The following is a 17948-nucleotide window of genomic DNA, read 5'->3' as shown; positions in this document are numbered from 1 at the left end:
ATGTTAGCAAGCGCCCCCCCCCCCCCCACCCCCTTTACCTCTTACCTACTCACAGGAGCTATGAAATAATCTCAACAAGGCTGTCATCATTTACAATGGACTGTCTAACCTGAACTGGCAACTTCAACCTTGGCGTGGATTGAAATACGGCCCTGCCTGCCATTTCTGCAGCACTGACAGCAGCTGACAGTTAAGAGGAACAAACACAGACCACCGATATATGAGGAGGTCCTTAACTGATGATAGCATGGGTAAGATCGAGAGCTGTGATGTAATGGAGACAAGGGCGCTGACTGATGCTATGAAAGAGGCCAGTTTACCTGCTCCAGTTCACAACCATTCATATCTGAGATCTATGTCTTTGGGCACCAACAGCTAGTAGATGAATTCTACATCGGTGTCAGCTTGTTTGTGGGGGTAGTATATATATGAAGGGAGTGTGTGTTTGTGTGTGTGTGTGTGTGTGTGTGTGTGTGTGTGTGTCTTTATGTAACCAGGGTCAAATGATGTACAGTCTACTCATGCCAGGGTCGTACCATGACATGTTGATAAATCTGAAAACCTCACCTGATGCAAACTAAATGTGCATATTCAGGTAACATGTTTCCATCTCTCTTAGCTAGTTTAATTGTTTCTTTATCTGCCAGCAGAATATGGGAGGTTTTCAAGTCATCTGAGGGCCAGGTTGGTCTTAAACCAAATAACCAAAGTTTAGTTTAATAGTACTCTGCAAACCTGATATCATATCTCCGCCACAATATTTGTTTAACTGCAATACCTAAAAAACTAACTAACATTTAGTTCCATATCCTAAAGGTATGTTTGCAGCAACAACAAAAAAAAATCCACTTCACAGTTTTTTTTCTGATCTAAATATACAGTGATTTGAATGATGTGTGTGTGAAATGTTTTTCCACCAAAAATATGTTCAACTGCCCTGTTAAAAGTGTGTAAAAATTACATCTCCTCCTTCCTCCTTCAGTTAAAAATCCTGCAAATATTTAAATATTTTTGGCTTCAAAATGTATCTGCTGTATACGGTTATAATGCTATCAGGCACAGAATGTTAAAGTTAACTGAAAAGTCTCAGTTTCACCATCACACTTTTGTAAGTTTTATACTGCACCATTGCAAAGTATATGCGATGTCAAACAATCAGCTTGTGTGTACATGAGTTAAACTCAGATTTAGCCCTGAGAAACTTTCCCTCTTCAGCAAGTGAATATGAAAACAGCCTTGAAGTGCCAAACTCTACACATACAGTACATCCTGTTCCACAGAGAAGGTCAAACATCCACAAGAAGAGAAACAATAGACAAAATGCATCTTTGAGTGCAGGTGGACTTCAAATTAAAAGACTGATGAATGAAAGCAAGAAAAACTAAGTTCTTCAACTTAGGTATAATTTGTGGAGATGTGAAAACACTGCATATATATGATTGTTTGTAGTCTGAAGTTGATGTTAGCTTTATTTAATTGGTTGCCAATCTGTATTATTGACTTCTTCAAGAACAAACCTTTTTACAATGTCGGTTCCGTTCCAGCAGGACAGTCCATCACCAGAGGCCAGCTCACTCACACACAGCTGATCTGCCAGGCCACCGTAGTAGGTACGATAGTGACGCAGACTGTTGAGAAAGTCCCTGGAACCACAGCCACACTAATAATAAACTTGCTTTACATATTTACTGAAAATTTGTTGAACTAAAATCAGAAACAGAAGCTTCTTTCTATGCACACATTTGGTATCTTTCACCCACTTACCTTCTCCTGACAGTGAGCAAGTCTCCTGACGCTCTCATAAGAGGAATGGATTCTCTGCTGCTGCTGTGCTGGTTGCTGACTGAATGCGCAGGCTTTCTGCTTGCTGGACCACACAGTTTGTGCACCTATTACCCAGAGAGATGGACATAAATGTATCTTGTTAAACTGTACTGGTCCATGACAAATTGTCCTTATTTTAGCCTGGTGAGCGACAGATGTGTATATTAAGGCCAAGCCTGTCATCTCCAATTTCTGAAAGCACTGCATGTGAAGCCTATTAAGCAGCAGTCACAGTAGTCAACCAGTAGATGGAGCTGTGGTGCAGCAAAGGAGCAAATATTATCTGGCATTTATTTCACAACAAATATTATTACAGGCACAATCTTATATGTCAAAATAGATCTTTACATCTGGACATTTATAGATTGTTTGGATAAAGACTTTATAGTTTGGGTAATTGAGCGTGAAGAGCAGATGCTGACATTCTGAATTTAGCCCAAGTCTTCCTCTGTCAGACAGTTTAACAGCTTAGTTTCTGAACTGCCCACATGGATGTTTTTCCTAAAATGTTTTGGTCTGGTGTGACTAAGCTGCTGTTGTGTGCAGAATGGGCAATATTAAGCAATTTATCTTTGGTCTCTTCACCACATACCTATGTGACATTGAGCAAGCAGCTGATATAGCCATGCAATTCAGAATAAAGATCACTCCAGAATCCTTTATCTATTCTTCTCTCATTCTGACCTGTGCTGAGAGGCGTGGTCCATTTTTCTGAGCATGTTTGACAGCATCGTGAAGCAGCAAGTGAAGTCCCAGAAGCACTTGCTCTAAATTCTGAGAACCGTGCATCCGTGCTGACAGGCCCTCCAGCGAGAGAACAAACTCCCTCCAGTTGGTGTCAATCTCTGCCATGCTCGCAAAACAGCCTCGCATCACGTTGAGACAGTAACCCATGCAAGGCCTGGATTGGGTTAAGCCCTGTGAAGTAAATTTGTCTGAGATCAGTGACTCTGTTGAAGGCTTTCATTAATTCAGATCAATAAGCTCAATTCAGAGACATGCATCTGAACCTGGCAGTGAGGACAGTAATGCATCTTGAGCAGGGCTCGTCTGCACTCTCGGCTCAGCTGCAGGTGGTCTGTAGTATTGATGACCTCGATGCCGAGGTGCAGTGCCTGAAGAAGCAGCTTCCCAGAGACCCCAGAGCGAGCAATCTGATCAGCAAGGAGGCTGGTCGCTCCACCAAATGGTTTTAGATCACGGCTTAACAACCTTACACACTCAGCGTAGCCTGGTGAAATGTCACTGAGACCCGGGTTGAGCAGGTGATTGTAGACCAGTGGGAAGAGGGCATCAAAGAATCGCTGCACTAAGTCATCAACACTGAGCTCCGACCCCAGCAGGAAGAGACCAATGTCTGTGAAAAGTTCCTGCACCGGGCCCACAGCCCGATCAGCCATGCTACGGTACGCCTCCTGGAAGAGGGTGTTAGTGTGATTCTCCGCCTGCCTCAGCAAAGCTTCAAAGGTATCTGTGGAATGAACAGCAGGAAAGAGATGGAGACACAAACAAAGACAAACAAAAGGTTTAGAGACACTGCAACTCATTTCAATACATTGTCATCTTGCTTCAAAAACCAGCTGCCCTTGCTATCTGTTGAGAACCAGAGACATCTAAATATTTCCTAAATGGCATTACTAAAGGCTGCTTTTCTATGTGCAGAGCTAAACACAATACAGTGGAGAGGAGAGGGGAGGGGAGGAGAGGAGAGGAGAGGAGAGGAGAGGAGAGGACCTCAGGGCTCCCATCAGGACAGGAGAAAAGAGCGCGCACAGAAGCTATTTGTTCTCTAATCAAAAGCTGAGCAGACAAAGAGAAACAAAAAAGAAAGAGGTTGTAACATATTGCAGTGGGAACTGCTGTGATATAATACGAACAAAGCTACATTATAGGTACTGTACATAAAACACCACTTCTATCAAAGCAGAATGAGTGCAGTAGAGGAGAGGACTCCTTCTGTCATGGGAGTTGTTGGAGTGAAAACACAAACAAGTGAAGAAAACAGAGGAGGAGGAGAAGAAGAAAGGCATGGGTGAAGAGACTGGAGAATAGGAACTTCATCAATTAATTCCTCAGAGAAGGAGAAAGTTTAATAATGTCCAACAATTAGCATAACTACTCAAACTGCATCAACAGCAGTGTGCCCAGCACTGTAAACACTGTCTAGTTCTGCTTGCAAAAGTGTTTGTGTGTGCTGTAGGAGGAACTGTTAAGAAAAGTGCATGGGTTATGCAGCATCACTGCATCCATCAGACACATAAGGGGGGGACATGTCAGAGCCTTTAGCTGTCAAGCTCCTTTCCTGTGGAACCAGCTCCCAGTTTGAGTCTGGGAGGCAGACACCCTCTCCACCTTTAAGATTAGGCTTAAAACTTTCCTTTTTGATAAAGCTTATAGTTAGGTTGATATAATACTGTTGTTCTATTGTTTGTTAATATTTCCAATAAAATACTAGTAGGACGGTGAGGGATGGTGTAAAGATACTGGCCATACTGTGTTATGTCTGATATTTCATGGCGCCATAAGGACTGTGGCTGAACAGGGGTAAAACTGAAGCCATCTTATTAACTGCAAACAAACAGGGAGCCTGAGCTGTCCTGCTTTCATTTATGCCCATGTAGTGGTGTCTATGAAATCACTGGACATGGCACCATTACATGTCACTAACTTTGTGTCCCCTCTCTCCTGTAGTTTGTCGACTCTCTCTCCCTGTACCTTTCTGCAGGTATCCCTGGCTCTGGAGCTCTATGTTTTTGATGAGCTGACTCCAAGTCAGCTCCAATAGGTATATATTCTGGATACCTCAAGCCTCAGTATCCTTTTTCCATCTACATGCTTCCTTTAGGTCAACTTGTGCATAAACATGTTTCCATGTTTACATCAAATAACCACATTTTCTAAGCTGTGACCCTGAAAACAATTATCAAAATATTGACCTCCACAAGTGGATGTCACAAAACTTCCTTCAGCGAAAGGCTGTCAGGGCTGAAGCAGCGATGACTGGTCAAGATAGTGCAAACATCCAAATCCTCATCAGCCTCGGTTTATTGTCCCTCTCATTAACTCCGCATTGCAGGAAGACTGGTGTAATGGTTGGATACAAGCTTAACATACATAAACATGTCTAATGCAGGAAGACTGGTGTAATGGTTGGATGCAAGCTTAACATACATAAACATAAGTGGTGCAGTCCTGTTTTCTACATCTCAGAAACATTTGAAGGATTAGACCATTTTATCTACCTTTATTGCCAGTTGAATGAACAACTGTAATGTGCTGCTCTCTGGCATCAGGGAGCAGTCTACAGCTCATCCAACATTCAGCCGCTAGTAAATTAACTGGTTCATAGAAGCATGATCACATTTCACTGATCCCTCACACTGGTGACCTGTTGCTCTCCAAATAGACAATAAAATTCGACATCTTATTTTTAAAGCCCATAGAAGTCTTGCCCCAAGTTATATTTGTTTGTTGCACTGTGTCCCCTTGTGCCCCAGAGGTCTCCAGAGGCCTCTCTTTTCATTGTTCAAAGGTCCAGACTTAAACCCAAAGGTGACAGAGCCTCTGCAGCCAGAGCTCACAGACTTCAGAACGACTTCCCTGAGGAATTTAGAGCTGCAAATCCAGTTTCATCTCTCAAAAACCCATTTTTAGAAATGCACTTCTGTGACTTATAACTTTTGTTCAATTGGGTTTTAATCCAGTTGATGTTTTATTTACTTACTTTTGTCATGATTTTACTGCTTTTATTGTCAATTACCATTTTAAAAATTGATATAAAAATAAAACTACTATTATCTTTTTACTCCTGTATAGCACTCATCTGATTGTTCTGGAATAAAATCTCATGCTAATAGTTAAATTAACAGTTATGACATCAAGAAAATGAAAATTTCAAGTATGAGTCCAAGACATTTTTAAATAATCCATGTTGTGTGAATAATGAGGTGAGACTATGATAAGCGAGTTCTGCATGTTTGCCAGACATGAAGGAATAAGCTCAGCACAATAGAAAATGATCCATCAGTTCAGCAAGCTCGGCCTTTAACCCTTAGTCGCTCGTTTTTCAGTTTTTGTCTCAGCTAATACCTGGGCTGTGGCCATTCTTACATCATGTGCTTGTCATGAGTTGTAAGGCAGTAGTCTGGGTGAAGGCCTGGAGCTGCCTTGGGGGCTGAAAGTCCGGGAGCGGTGACCAGTGTGATGAGGTTTTAGACAGTGGAGTACTGCACAATATGCACTGATGTGGAAAGACTGACAGAAAGCCCCCTGGAGAGGGCAACTGCAGGGGGGAAACAGAGAAGGGTCTGGTATGTCTCTAAGCAGCATTAAAGAACTGAATTTGATCCCAGGTCTTCTGTGATCTCACACAGGAATGATAGGTCTAAAAAGTTCTGTGACTCAAAAATGTGTGTTTAAGTGTGGATAAGAAAGACAGCTGCACCTCTTTTACACCAAGCACTCTGGTCAAAGAGCGGCATGACAAACAGAAAGAGAAAGTGTAAGAATTGCAAAGACAAGAGTGGCAGCTGTGAAAGTGCAGCATAAGTGTGCTCCTGGATTATACTCGAGTATTAGTGCAGCCCCTGGTGTGTAATGCAATGACGGGTTGTACAGCTCAGTTCTGCCGGGTGCATGTCAGTCTGTTAAGAACAGACGTCACGTGGACGCCACAGTGCACCTATTTTGCTTGTGTAGGTTCTGAGTGTCATAGTCCATGAGAGAAGAGCATTTCTAGCAGCAGGAGGAACATTAAGTAGAGGCTGAGCCAGCAGGACTGAAAACCCTCTCATACTGTGAATTTAATTCTTACACCGTTACTGAAGGTCTGACCTGACTCAATTAACTATAACAGCAGGGCAGATGGCATTTGGCATTAATGCTAGGGCAGGAGTTGAAGGGATGGCGTGAACTGTTAAATACTCAGAAAATAATATTAGTGGTGATTATCTCTATCTACTGTATATAAATAGCCAAATAATGTCTTTAACTTTGATTTAACCTGAACATCACACTGTAACAGTGTTTGCACATGGCACTTTTCGACAGCAAAACAGGACTGTGTGAGGCGTTTTGGAATTGTTTAATTTTAGTTTTTATTATTCTGGCAGGAAAAATGACTGACTGGTAAAACTCAGCTGTGCATCTGAATCGGTTTAGATAGTGTTTTCAGTCAGGTGTTCCTGCTGCCCACCACAGTGAGGACAAAGAATACAACAGCATACAAACAAGACAAACAGATAAGTTGGATAAAACATATGCATAACCTACAGCAAAAACAAACAAATATATATAAACAAGCACACAAGTACAGAATAAGAAGAGATTTTATGCAGTGTGGTTACAATTTTGATTAAGAAAAAAAAAATATCTACAATTTACACATGCTACATATATGAATCCTAAAACTGAGGATCTACGTCCTCGTGACATGGGATTTTATTCCAAATTTTAGTGTATGAACAGAATCCTAAACCAATAAGTAGGCACGTAGGTTAAAATGTTTTTGCATTTTTGTATTATGAACATTTAACTGAGTTGAATAGTATCAATTTCTTATAAATGTTGAAGAAATTAAGGAAAGAATGTGACACTTTCAAACCATATTGTGCATCATTCAGGGACACTGCAAGAAGCCATTACGACACGCCACCTATCAAAATGCATGGGTTTCTCCCTCACCTGCTGGCATTATAAATAAATTCTGATATATGCACAATTAAGATTTGAAAGCTCCGGTATCACTGGCTATCATCCAGATATACTGGCTATTATATACCAATCACAAAGCCCTGTCAGCTGTATCCCTCCATAGCTGAGCTTTTCTCCATATCTAAAATGCTTTTATAATCCCATTGTTTACCTTTATGCAATAATTGCTGCACTTTTCATTTTCCTTTATGCAGGATGATCTGGTTAACTGTGGCATCGGTAGCTAACTGTGTTACACTTAATGTGAGGACGTCTGGCAGTTGGCACTAAACTAAGAAAAAAATGATTTTTATTTTATTCCATCTCTCTCCATCCAATTGGTTTGTGAGGCACCAGTAAGAGTTTGACATGAAATAAGCAGGTTAATCATCACATGCAGATATAAGACTTAACCACAGTGGACACTAATATCCAAGTAGCACAAACAGTACTGGCCAAAGATGTGAGCCGATCAGAAAAAGCTTAGTGTTGCTTTCACCACCAGAGGGAGACATTTTTCATTAATATGCACACAAAACTAGATCAGGATCATGTTGAGCAGATGAAAACATCAGCCTGTTGAAACGGACTAAAAACGCCTTGTATGCGTGCTCCAGCCTGCTGCCCACCATGTCCAAAAACAACCAAACATAAATCATCCAGATTTCTTTTTTTTTCTTTGGCTATACATCAAGGTTTTACCAAAAATGTTTATATTTAAAAACAGCCTTGAATTGGCAGATTTGCACCTATTCCCATTCACTACACCTGTTTAGGCAAAAAATATTAAAGAGGATTTTGTTAATTGTTAGAACAGACCTCCTCTCTCACTCTTATTCACCCTGATTAGTTCTGGGTGCCAGTTAAATGCCTACAAACTGAAGCCACAAAACATCCAAACAACTACAATACCTGTCTTTCTGTGTTTGTGTGGACAAATTTAAGTTCAGCATCACTGTTGTGAGGACACTTTGGTCGGTCCTCATTACTACAAAGGGCTATTTGGTGGTGAAGGCTTGGAACAAGGGTTGAGCTGAAGCATTTAGTTGTGACCAGGGTAAAGTGCTTTGAGTGTCCTCACAACCATATACGTATGTGTGTGTGTGTGTGTTTGTGTGTGTCAGAGTAACCTGACATGTCACTGAGAAAAAGGTTCAGTCAGCTGGATGAGACATAAAATGGGCCTTTGCAGTTTAAGACCCTTTTAAAACTGACAAAAGACGAAAAGCTCCTGCGCTCTTTGCTGCTCTCTCATACACACACACAAAGTTGTGTTTCCATTATTTCAGGGAACATTACATTGATTTATTCATTTCCTGAAGACCTACCCTAACCACTACTTGCCTCACCCTAACCTTAAACCAAGCAATCACTCTAACATGTAATGGTTTACAATTTGGGGGCTTGGTTTTTGCCCCCATAAGAATATCAAGTCCCCACAGTGTGACTGTGTAAACAGATTTACATCCTCCCAACATGAGCAATACCAGGCAACACACACACAAAAGCAGAAGCGTGGCTGATGCAGTAAACATCCTATACTGCAAAACATCTCTACATGTGCATTGCAATGTGTGAACACATCCATATCAGGTATTTTGTTTGAAGCTTTGTGTGTTTCCAGACTCAGAGCGTTCCAGTACTACCAGGCGACCTGTGCTGAGCAACGCAAAGGTGGCTTTTATTAATGTAATTCATCCTGGCTGAATGACTGTGACCACAACAGAGGAGCCGCGTGACATCCGATAGCCTGCAGAATAGGCCAGTCTCCATCAGAGGATGAGTCAGAGGATCTGTGGGGTTCAGCTCATCCCAGAGCAAAAGACAAAGAATGTTAGTGGCTTCACAGGGTGGCACAGTCACCACAGTCAACAGAAAACTATGTCTCCATTGCAGTAAGTTATCGGATGAAAACAAGTGTCTGCATGCTTTGTTGTTTCATAGCTTGGTGACACATTTGTAGAAACTAAAAATGAATTTAAGTCAGCTTTAACTCAAAAGCAGGGCAAAGCTTCTGACTACAGAATCTTCTTCCTATGCAACATAGAGCAACATGTGCAATAACTCTAATTTTATACATCCACATCTTTCCTAAACATTTTGCAGCACTTTCCTAAAATTATGCCAGGAAAAAAATATTGTACAGTTCCATTTATTATTCACTTACTGGTGTTTCTTTATACAAGTTTAACTGGGTGCTTGTCTGTAGGCACAACTGTACATTTTCAGCTGATCTGCTATGCACTCACCAAAACATTATCCAAGTTGTGTTAATTACAAGTGTGCAAATTAAGCAATATTTCTAATTTCCTTACAATAACAATTTACTTTTTTCCATAGATCTTATATGAAAACATAAGAAAGAAAATCAGAAATTACAGACCCATACAATAAAGTGTTACCACATGTGCTTCTATATTTGATTAAATCCATCAAGTGTCTTTGATAAGTCATTTTATTTGGCTTAATGTCAAGAATTTACTTCAACTTTGCCTCTGTATAAATCACCATTTCCTGAAAATGTGGGCAAACTTGTTTTAGATTATACTGGTTATAAATTAGGCCTATTTTAATACATGACCTGTTTTCAGTAGACTGTAAACTAGAAGCAGGCTTGGCCGGGCTGAGTTACCCTAACAAACCAACAGATTCATAAGCTGCTGGATGTGTAAGGTAAAAACAAAGCTCCCTGGAATCTCGGCAAGAAGCAGCAGTGCATGTTTACAATGCTGAAGCACTGATTCGCAGGTATCCATGACTGCAGGACCATCAGGGATTTGACCAAAGTTTTAAATAATCTTATTTTAGCTTTTCTGGCATAACCAATTTTCACTCATGCATGTTAGTTTGAGAGTAAGAGCAGGCAGCTCTGTTATCACAAAGTGCAACAAAGAGCTTTCCAGGTTTCAACTGATGTGCCACTGAAGCGTCTGACAACTATACCTGCCTACATCTAGTAAAAGACAAGTGAGCTGGCTGCTCAGAATACTAATGAACATATTAAAAGACAGAAGTGCCCCCAAAAAAACAGATAAGGGAAATGAAATCAGATTTTGCATCAAGGCAGCATCATCACACACACAGACAAACACACAGGCAGGCAGACTGCCCCGATTTAGGTTGCGATTGAGGTGAAGCACAAAGCCTCATTCAGTGTGCATGCGAGAGCTTGGTGTGTCGTCTCACTCTGATCTACAAACAAACCACCGAGGAAAACTGGGCCTTTTACGTGTGTGACATGTGCAAGCATGTTTGCACGAGGAGGGGGAGAAACGCATAACGAGGGAACAACCATATCACATAGTTTCATCTCAGTGTTTCTCTACAGAAGTTTCCGACCTTCTGGATTGTCGATCTGCCTCATTTTCAACTGCAACAGAAGCAGAGCGAACACCAACAGGCTCTCTACTCTGACTTGCAGACGGCAGAGAAAACGCTTCCTAAGTCAAATTAAAAAGTCCTTGGATGTTTTCTTTCACCATCTGCCTTCAGGTGCAATAAAGCAGGCATTGTATTAAAACTGAAAACAGTCGCCTACTCAGAGGTGTTACAGAGTATGCTCTGGATCAGGCTCTCTAAGAAAAGAAAGGAGCGAGATGAAATGTGATTTATTTATTTGAACCTATGTACATGAAGATGAGATGAAAAGTGCTGTTAGAAGAAGAGGAGAGGAAAGGAAATGTGAGCAGAACAATGATCTGAGGAAGAAATAAGGATGAAGGAAGGTTAGGAAAGTAAAGGAGAGGAAGAGAGGAGAGAAAAAAATGACATGAGGAACTGACAGGAGAGGTTAGGAAATGAAATAAGAAATTAGGGTAAGAGGAAAAAGAAGAAACTGAGAAAAGAAAGAACAAGAGAAGAAGAAAAAGGGAAAGAAAAATGAGAACAAGGGAAGGATGAGAAAAAAATAAAGGAGATGGGAGGAAAAGAAAGGGCAGAAGGAAAGAAGGGAAGGAAAGAAGGGAAGGAAAAGAAGGGAGAGGCACATTAAGACTGATTCACATTAATCTGTTTTTCCTGGAGTCAGGCTCAGCTTACTATCAGCCCTTATCTCTATGCACCTCCTCCTCTACGTCGATAGAGATGCTCATCCCCAGATATATTAACAGCTGACAAACAAATTCAGCCCTGCCGTCATAAATCTGGCAACAACCACCTGAATTACAACAAAAGACATGGCTGTTTCTGCACCTACCTTTTGCCTGTCCATCTTTATCTCTCTCTCTCTCTGCTGTGTGCTCTCTCTCTCTCCTAGAAGGCTTAAAAGTCAATATTTGCAGATCAGTTGCAGCCCTCCAACACTTCAGAGAACACAGAGCTCTGCTGTGAACCTGCCTTTAGCATGCCATTCAGGAAAAGTACAGAGGGTCAGTAAAGTGAGACACAAGTGCTTTCATACATGCTGAGCATGTAGAAACACAGGTCAGGGTTTAGCACACACGGACGTGCAAAGATTTTCAGAATACAAACACACACACACAGAAAACCAGACAGAAAGAGAGGGAAAGTGAGCTGCTACAGATTTAGGAGCCAGAGTGAAAATAATAATAATAATATAACAAGATAGCTTTCACTAGCTTTCAAAGGTGGCTCTGTGTGAGGCTGATGCAGGTCTCCTCTGGCTGGTCTTAGGGAGCTGTTAGATGCTAGTGATGGAGCCAACAGGGCTGTCATAAGGCTGAATAGAGGGTCTGATGCACACAGTACACCAGTGATTAGTCTATTGAACTGGATAATTATATTCGATTTATAAAAAGATGCTATGGAACATTGGGTTCAGGTGGTAAGCTGTGTAATTTCACCACGCTGACTGGCCTACAAAAGAGAAGTCATTATGTTATTGATGAAGTTGGAGTTACATTTCTAGTCCTTAACTGAGCATATGATTTGTGTATGAAGTCCAAAGTCATACCAGTATTCCTGCAAAACTAAGGCAGAGCAAGAGAAGCAAGCAGAAGTTTATTTATATAGCACCTTTCTAAACCAAGGTTACAAAGTGCTTCACAATAAAAGAAAAGGTAAGTAATAGAAGCAAAATAATAAAGAACATGTGTCTGAGCCAGTGAAGTCATAGATCTGCATATCAAAGCATCCATAAAGGCTTCGCTGACAGGTCGCAGCTCACACATGAGTGATGAGCAATGTGTTTTGGGGACATTTTAATATTTTACCTTATACCGCTGGGTGCTCTCTACACAAGGACATCACAGTACGTTTAGCAATCCAGACTAAGAATCATGCTTCTGTAGTGTTCCCCTACACAGTAATATGTTGCATATTGTTGCTGTGATATGACCAAAATGTTTTACATATTCTGAGGTAACACAGATTCTGGACTCTTGTTTACTGATATATTTACACTGGAAATCTAAAGCTCTGAGATCAGTGAATTTATTTCTGCTATCTTAACTTGGCATGTAAGACACAGCGGTCTCTGTGCTGTGTACAGAAACTAGACTGGGATATTCATTTTAAAATTAAATCATTCTATGTCCAAAATTACTGAAAAACAGCCTTTCACAATTTGCCAGAAGCCAAAGTAATTTCTTAAAATTTACCGTTTAGTTCAACCTACAGTCTAAAACCCAAAGACATTCAGTTTACTATCATTTCAAACTGAGAATAGCATAACATTCTCACATTTGGGGAGGAGGAACCAGAGGTTGTTTTTTTTTTAATTGATAAGAGACTTAAATGATCACATTGATCCAATTAGTTGGTGATAAATTTTCTGCACCGACTAATTGATTCATTACATATGCAGTTCCTGTTTTAACCTCCATCACATTTGTATCACGTGTATGTTTGAAAGTATCTTAAAATAAAGCAAAATAAAAATCATTTTGCTGTACTACGCTAAACAAGTTTATATCAACCAGATTTGTCAGCAACAGAGAAGAGGCCATCAGACACTGGGCTTCCAGCAGTAAAAACAACATTCATTTGTCTCTCCTGCCAGGAAACAAGTGATAAGCAGGACAATTATGTCATTATATGTGACATGTAGGGGAGAAGGACAGGATGAGGGGAAAAGAGAGTAGGAGGGGAGAGTGGGAGCAGACAGTAGGCTTGGTGTGTTGCTGTGCTTAGGATTTCATCGCCCAGACGACTACAGCCTAATCCCTGGAGACTCCTTCCGTACTTAGGAAATACTTCCTCAGAAACGTACAAAGAGTCCTGGCGAGCGGAAAAATAAATAATTAAAAAACACACTGATGTCTTCATAAAAACTGCTGTGTGTTTGTGGTGAAATCCTAGCACTTGCCTCTTAGTTTAGAAAGTCACTTTTCCTCAGTCAAGTCTTCTGATGTACCAGAGAGTACGACTCTAATTTGTGTCTGGTTTACGGCTGAGGAGGACATGTAAATTATTTAAAGAATTCTGGTTTAACTTAAGGGCTACTTCCAGAAAAAGAGTCTATTATGGCCCAAACCATTCACTTAACATAGCACCAAATCAAAGTAACATGCACTGTGTGGAAAGCTCTGAGTGTCAGCTCAGTCTTTGCTCTACACTGCTCACTGCTCCAAGTCTTTTTAGCTGCACAGTCAGCTCTCCTACACAAACATCAAGATGGAGCATTACTCTGCTGGTCCTCACACAGATCACCGCTACAGTATGTAAAAGGAAAAAACTGTGTAAATCTGTCATAGAGATACAGCTCCTGTTTAGCCGTGTCATCTAATCCAGAAAACCGCTCTAAGATAACAGCCACCAGCCATATATCTCCATTTCAAAAGGGCACACAGGAGACAAACAATGTAAAGTCCTGACAGGTGTGTATTTTAGCGCTCACCTCTATGCAACGAGTGGCTACAGTGGAGTGTGTGTGTAGAATCTGTGTGTGTGTGCTTGAAAGCAACAGAGGCAAAAAGACAGAGGAAGTCAGTGTGCATCAGTATTCATGATGACAGATGTGTGTGAACGCTGACGTCCACCTCTGGGACATGGCACTAGACCAGGATTGTGAAGTATGCCGGCTGAACTGAATCTCCTGAGCAGCAGTAAAGTGAACACACAGAGAGGCAGAGTGAGTTATCAGCTTCACAGCACAGAAGGGTTTTCTCCTGGAATTTAAAATGACAGTGTTGGGTATTAAAAAGTTATTTAGGCGGGAAAAAAACAAACTGCAATTTGCATGTTTTACATGCTGCATGCATGTTTTAGGCTTCAGTTGTTAAAAAGAACAATCTTAAAAATAAGACATGCTCCTGCAGTGAAACATCTGGCAGAAAGTTAGATGAGAACACCAGTCTCATATGAAGCTGCTACCAGCAGCTACTTAGCTTTGCATTAAGACTGAAAATCTTTATGCTAAGCTAAGCTAAGACGCTGTCGGTTATGTATTAGATATACAACATATATCAAGAATATGAAAAGTACCCTTCTTCTTTTCCATCGCTGCCAGGAAAAAAGTCATATTCTCAACAAAAGAAAAGGAATTATTCCTGCAAGTACAGAAAATGATAACAAGATTAGAAAAGTGCTACACTAACCAGCATGACTGATGCGGGAGCTGCAATGGCAGACACGGGGAAAAACAGCCAGGGTTAGTCCGACTACATTGTTTCTTTGCAGCAGCCCCAAATGCCTGAATTGTTGAAGGGTATTGACTCTGAATAATCCTGCTTCCCTCTAAATCCTCATCCTCTGACTTCAAACACTGTGCAAAAACTTTCAATAGAATCTGGCATCCTCCCAACTTTCTCTCCGTCAGTCACTCATTCTTCTTTTTCTTTGCATTCTTTTCACTCTGTCCTCCCCTGGATCAACTGTCCGGTCTTGAATCACAACACCAAGCCCAAATTCTGTGGGAATCTTGAGGAGAGGCCCTTGCACTGGCTGGCATACACAGACACACACACTCCTCTTATAAGAATGACAACAAAGAAGGGATGGCTGTAGACCCTGTGGACAAAGAGTCTGCTAAATGAAAGGTCTGACACAAATGAGCAGAGAGCAGGTTACAGAGGAACTTAAAGCCAGATGCAAGAATCAACCTATGAAATCTTCAAAGAAACCCAAACGGCCACTCGATATTTATGCAACTATTCAGCACACAATCATCTTCAAGGTCTGCACGGCTGGCTACTATTAGAATAAGTGTTATTACCCAAAGCCCTTCTATCTTTCAGTCGCAACACAAACAGCAGCTTTTATGCTTGACAGAAAAACATCTAAGAGCCTTAAAGGTTTGAAGGTGCTGTGGAAAAGCAAGACACATAAAGATCAGCCATGTTTTCCAGTTGTCTGTTTTACATGTGTCTGATAGAATGCTACTATGTTAACCAATCCAGCCGTCTACATGGGCCATGTAACACGTTTCCTGGTGCTATAAGTCTATAGACAAAGTGCATTTTCTCTTTTCCTGCATTTCACACAGTGACTAACTACAGTGGATTTGAGTTTAAACGCAAACATCAGCATGGAAACATGTTGAGGTTTACCTTCCTACACATTGTATCTGTATAATATAACACCGTCACCCTAATCTATCTTGTTAGCATGCTAACATTTTCTGTGGTACAGGCTTAGAGGAATGACAGTTTTGCAAGTAAGTGGTCATAAAGTACAGGACAAATTAAGGGATCGCTGAAGGTACTTCAATTAAATCATAAATGTCTGAGCTGAATTTTATGGCAATCCATCTGAACACTGCAATATATAAGCAATGTCTTTTATCTCACATTTCTTATATTGTGATGTCAGATGTATTTTCATAACCAGTAATAAAATTTTTCAAATGATAAAGCAAAAAGCAGATTCCATATAAGACAGCCAGTGTGTTTCTTGAGGGGAATGTAACATGAGGAATGGTCACTGTCAAGACAAAAGGTCCTAAAATGCAGTGTCCTATAAAAAGCAGCCTATTTTCCCTGACCGAGGCGAGCGGCCAATTTTTGACCAACATAGAAACTTTACTGGAAGAGAACACTATGTTACTGTAGTCAGTGATGCAGCGTTGCTCTGGGCTGGTCACAGCACAATATCTGTGCTTGGTGAGAAATTACTGTTTTGAACTTGACATTCTTGGAGAGACGTGGTTTGTAAAAGAGCAGTTAGATGAGTGTGGCGGCTGCTTCATTTGACACCAGAGTCAAATGAGACAATCCAAAATACCTTTTTTTTTGGGACAGGTCAGAACTTGCACTAGACATATTACACAAAGAACCATTTAAAATCTTTTTTTTTTTTTTAGGTAAAACTATTCATGTGTCAACAGTAGAATATTTATTCATTTATTAATAGGGAGACAAACATTGTGACATACAGACAGGTAGTGCAACAGATGTAAAGTATAAAGGGCTTCTTGCTAAAGCTAATTAGCAGCCCCGTCCCTGGTTAACCGTTTAAAATTCAGGTTAAAAACACCCAAGCTTAATAAACCAAATTCAGCATACAACAGTATCTGTCCTGGAAGCAGCAATCACAGCTGCTTCCCCATGTGTGGGGTGTACTATTCAACAGCTGACTGTGGTCTCCTCTCAGACAAGCTGTGGGGCCACTTCCACCCAACTGTTACCTTTTCAATTCAAAGAGTACACAATATGCAGTGGATCACTCAAAAGCAAGCAAACAGAGACAGAATTAGCATTTATGAATGCAAACAAGTTCTGAGCACAAAAGGCCAGTTTTCTACTTCAGTGATACAAGAGCTCAGTCCCGACTGTTTGATCATACATTCACAATTAGAAGCAATGCAAATGAAGAAGTAAAAGCTGACTGACTGTGTCTGCTGCATTACTCTGGATGGATTCCTGTCGACTACAACTCTTTTTCTTCCCAAGCTAGAAACCAAAAATGACACACTGCCTGGAAGGAAGACCACAAGCCACAGGGTTAATGGTCACAACATCTTTATGCCACAGTCACTCAAATAACAGCAGCTTTAAATTTACAACAACCAGTGACGTGCGGTCAGGGGAGGCAGGTGAGGCAGAGCCTCCCCTGTCAATCTTGAAAAGAAAGAAAAGTTAACCATAAAATATAATAAATGTTAATATTTGTCGGCTGGTGTGTGTTGTAGGCCCTTTTGCCGTTTGAATCCGATGCTGAAGGAATTTTTTTCCCAATAAAGAATAGCAGAATTTCCGTATGTCCCGTTAAAATACATGGAGGAGATGCGCGATGAGGCAGCACTTTGCTGTGCCACTCGGTGGATCGTGTAATCCTCACAAACTGTATGCGATGCAAATAGTGTGTCGCTGTCCCTCTATATATTGCAAATAAAATGCTTTCAAAAGCTCTGATTATATGCTATGCCTTGCCATAATCTGGATAATGTATAAAATGTAGTTGTGTAATGTGTTTAGGCTCGCAGATTAACCATAAAACCCAGTAAAAAAGTTACTCGGTGAGGCAAACAGTACCCCTGCCTCAAGGCAGAGGGCGCTTGTGAGCCCACAGATTCTTGCGCTACCTACAATCTTCTT

General features: G+C 40.9%; 1 protein-coding gene across 1 annotated transcript in view; it reads right to left on the bottom strand.

The window, feature by feature from the left end:
- Positions 1-17948, bottom strand: part of gpc5a (glypican 5a) — a 134556-nt gene that overhangs the window by 108791 nt on the left and 7817 nt on the right. Inside the window, exons 3-6 of the mRNA XM_020610702.1 lie at positions 2835-3295; positions 2509-2742; positions 1765-1889; positions 1518-1643 (exon numbers count right to left, since the gene is read on the bottom strand). Coding sequence (XP_020466358.1) covers positions 1518-1643; positions 1765-1889; positions 2509-2742; positions 2835-3295 — 946 coding nt within the window. The remainder of the gene's footprint in view (positions 1-1517; positions 1644-1764; positions 1890-2508; positions 2743-2834; positions 3296-17948) is intronic.

This window comes from Monopterus albus, unplaced genomic scaffold (genome assembly GCF_001952655.1).
Source record: "Monopterus albus unplaced genomic scaffold, M_albus_1.0 scaffold4.1, whole genome shotgun sequence".
Lineage (NCBI taxonomy): Eukaryota > Metazoa > Chordata > Actinopteri > Synbranchiformes > Synbranchidae > Monopterus > Monopterus albus.
Note: the sequence above shows the minus strand (reverse complement) of the source record. Positions and strands in the feature narration are given on the sequence as shown.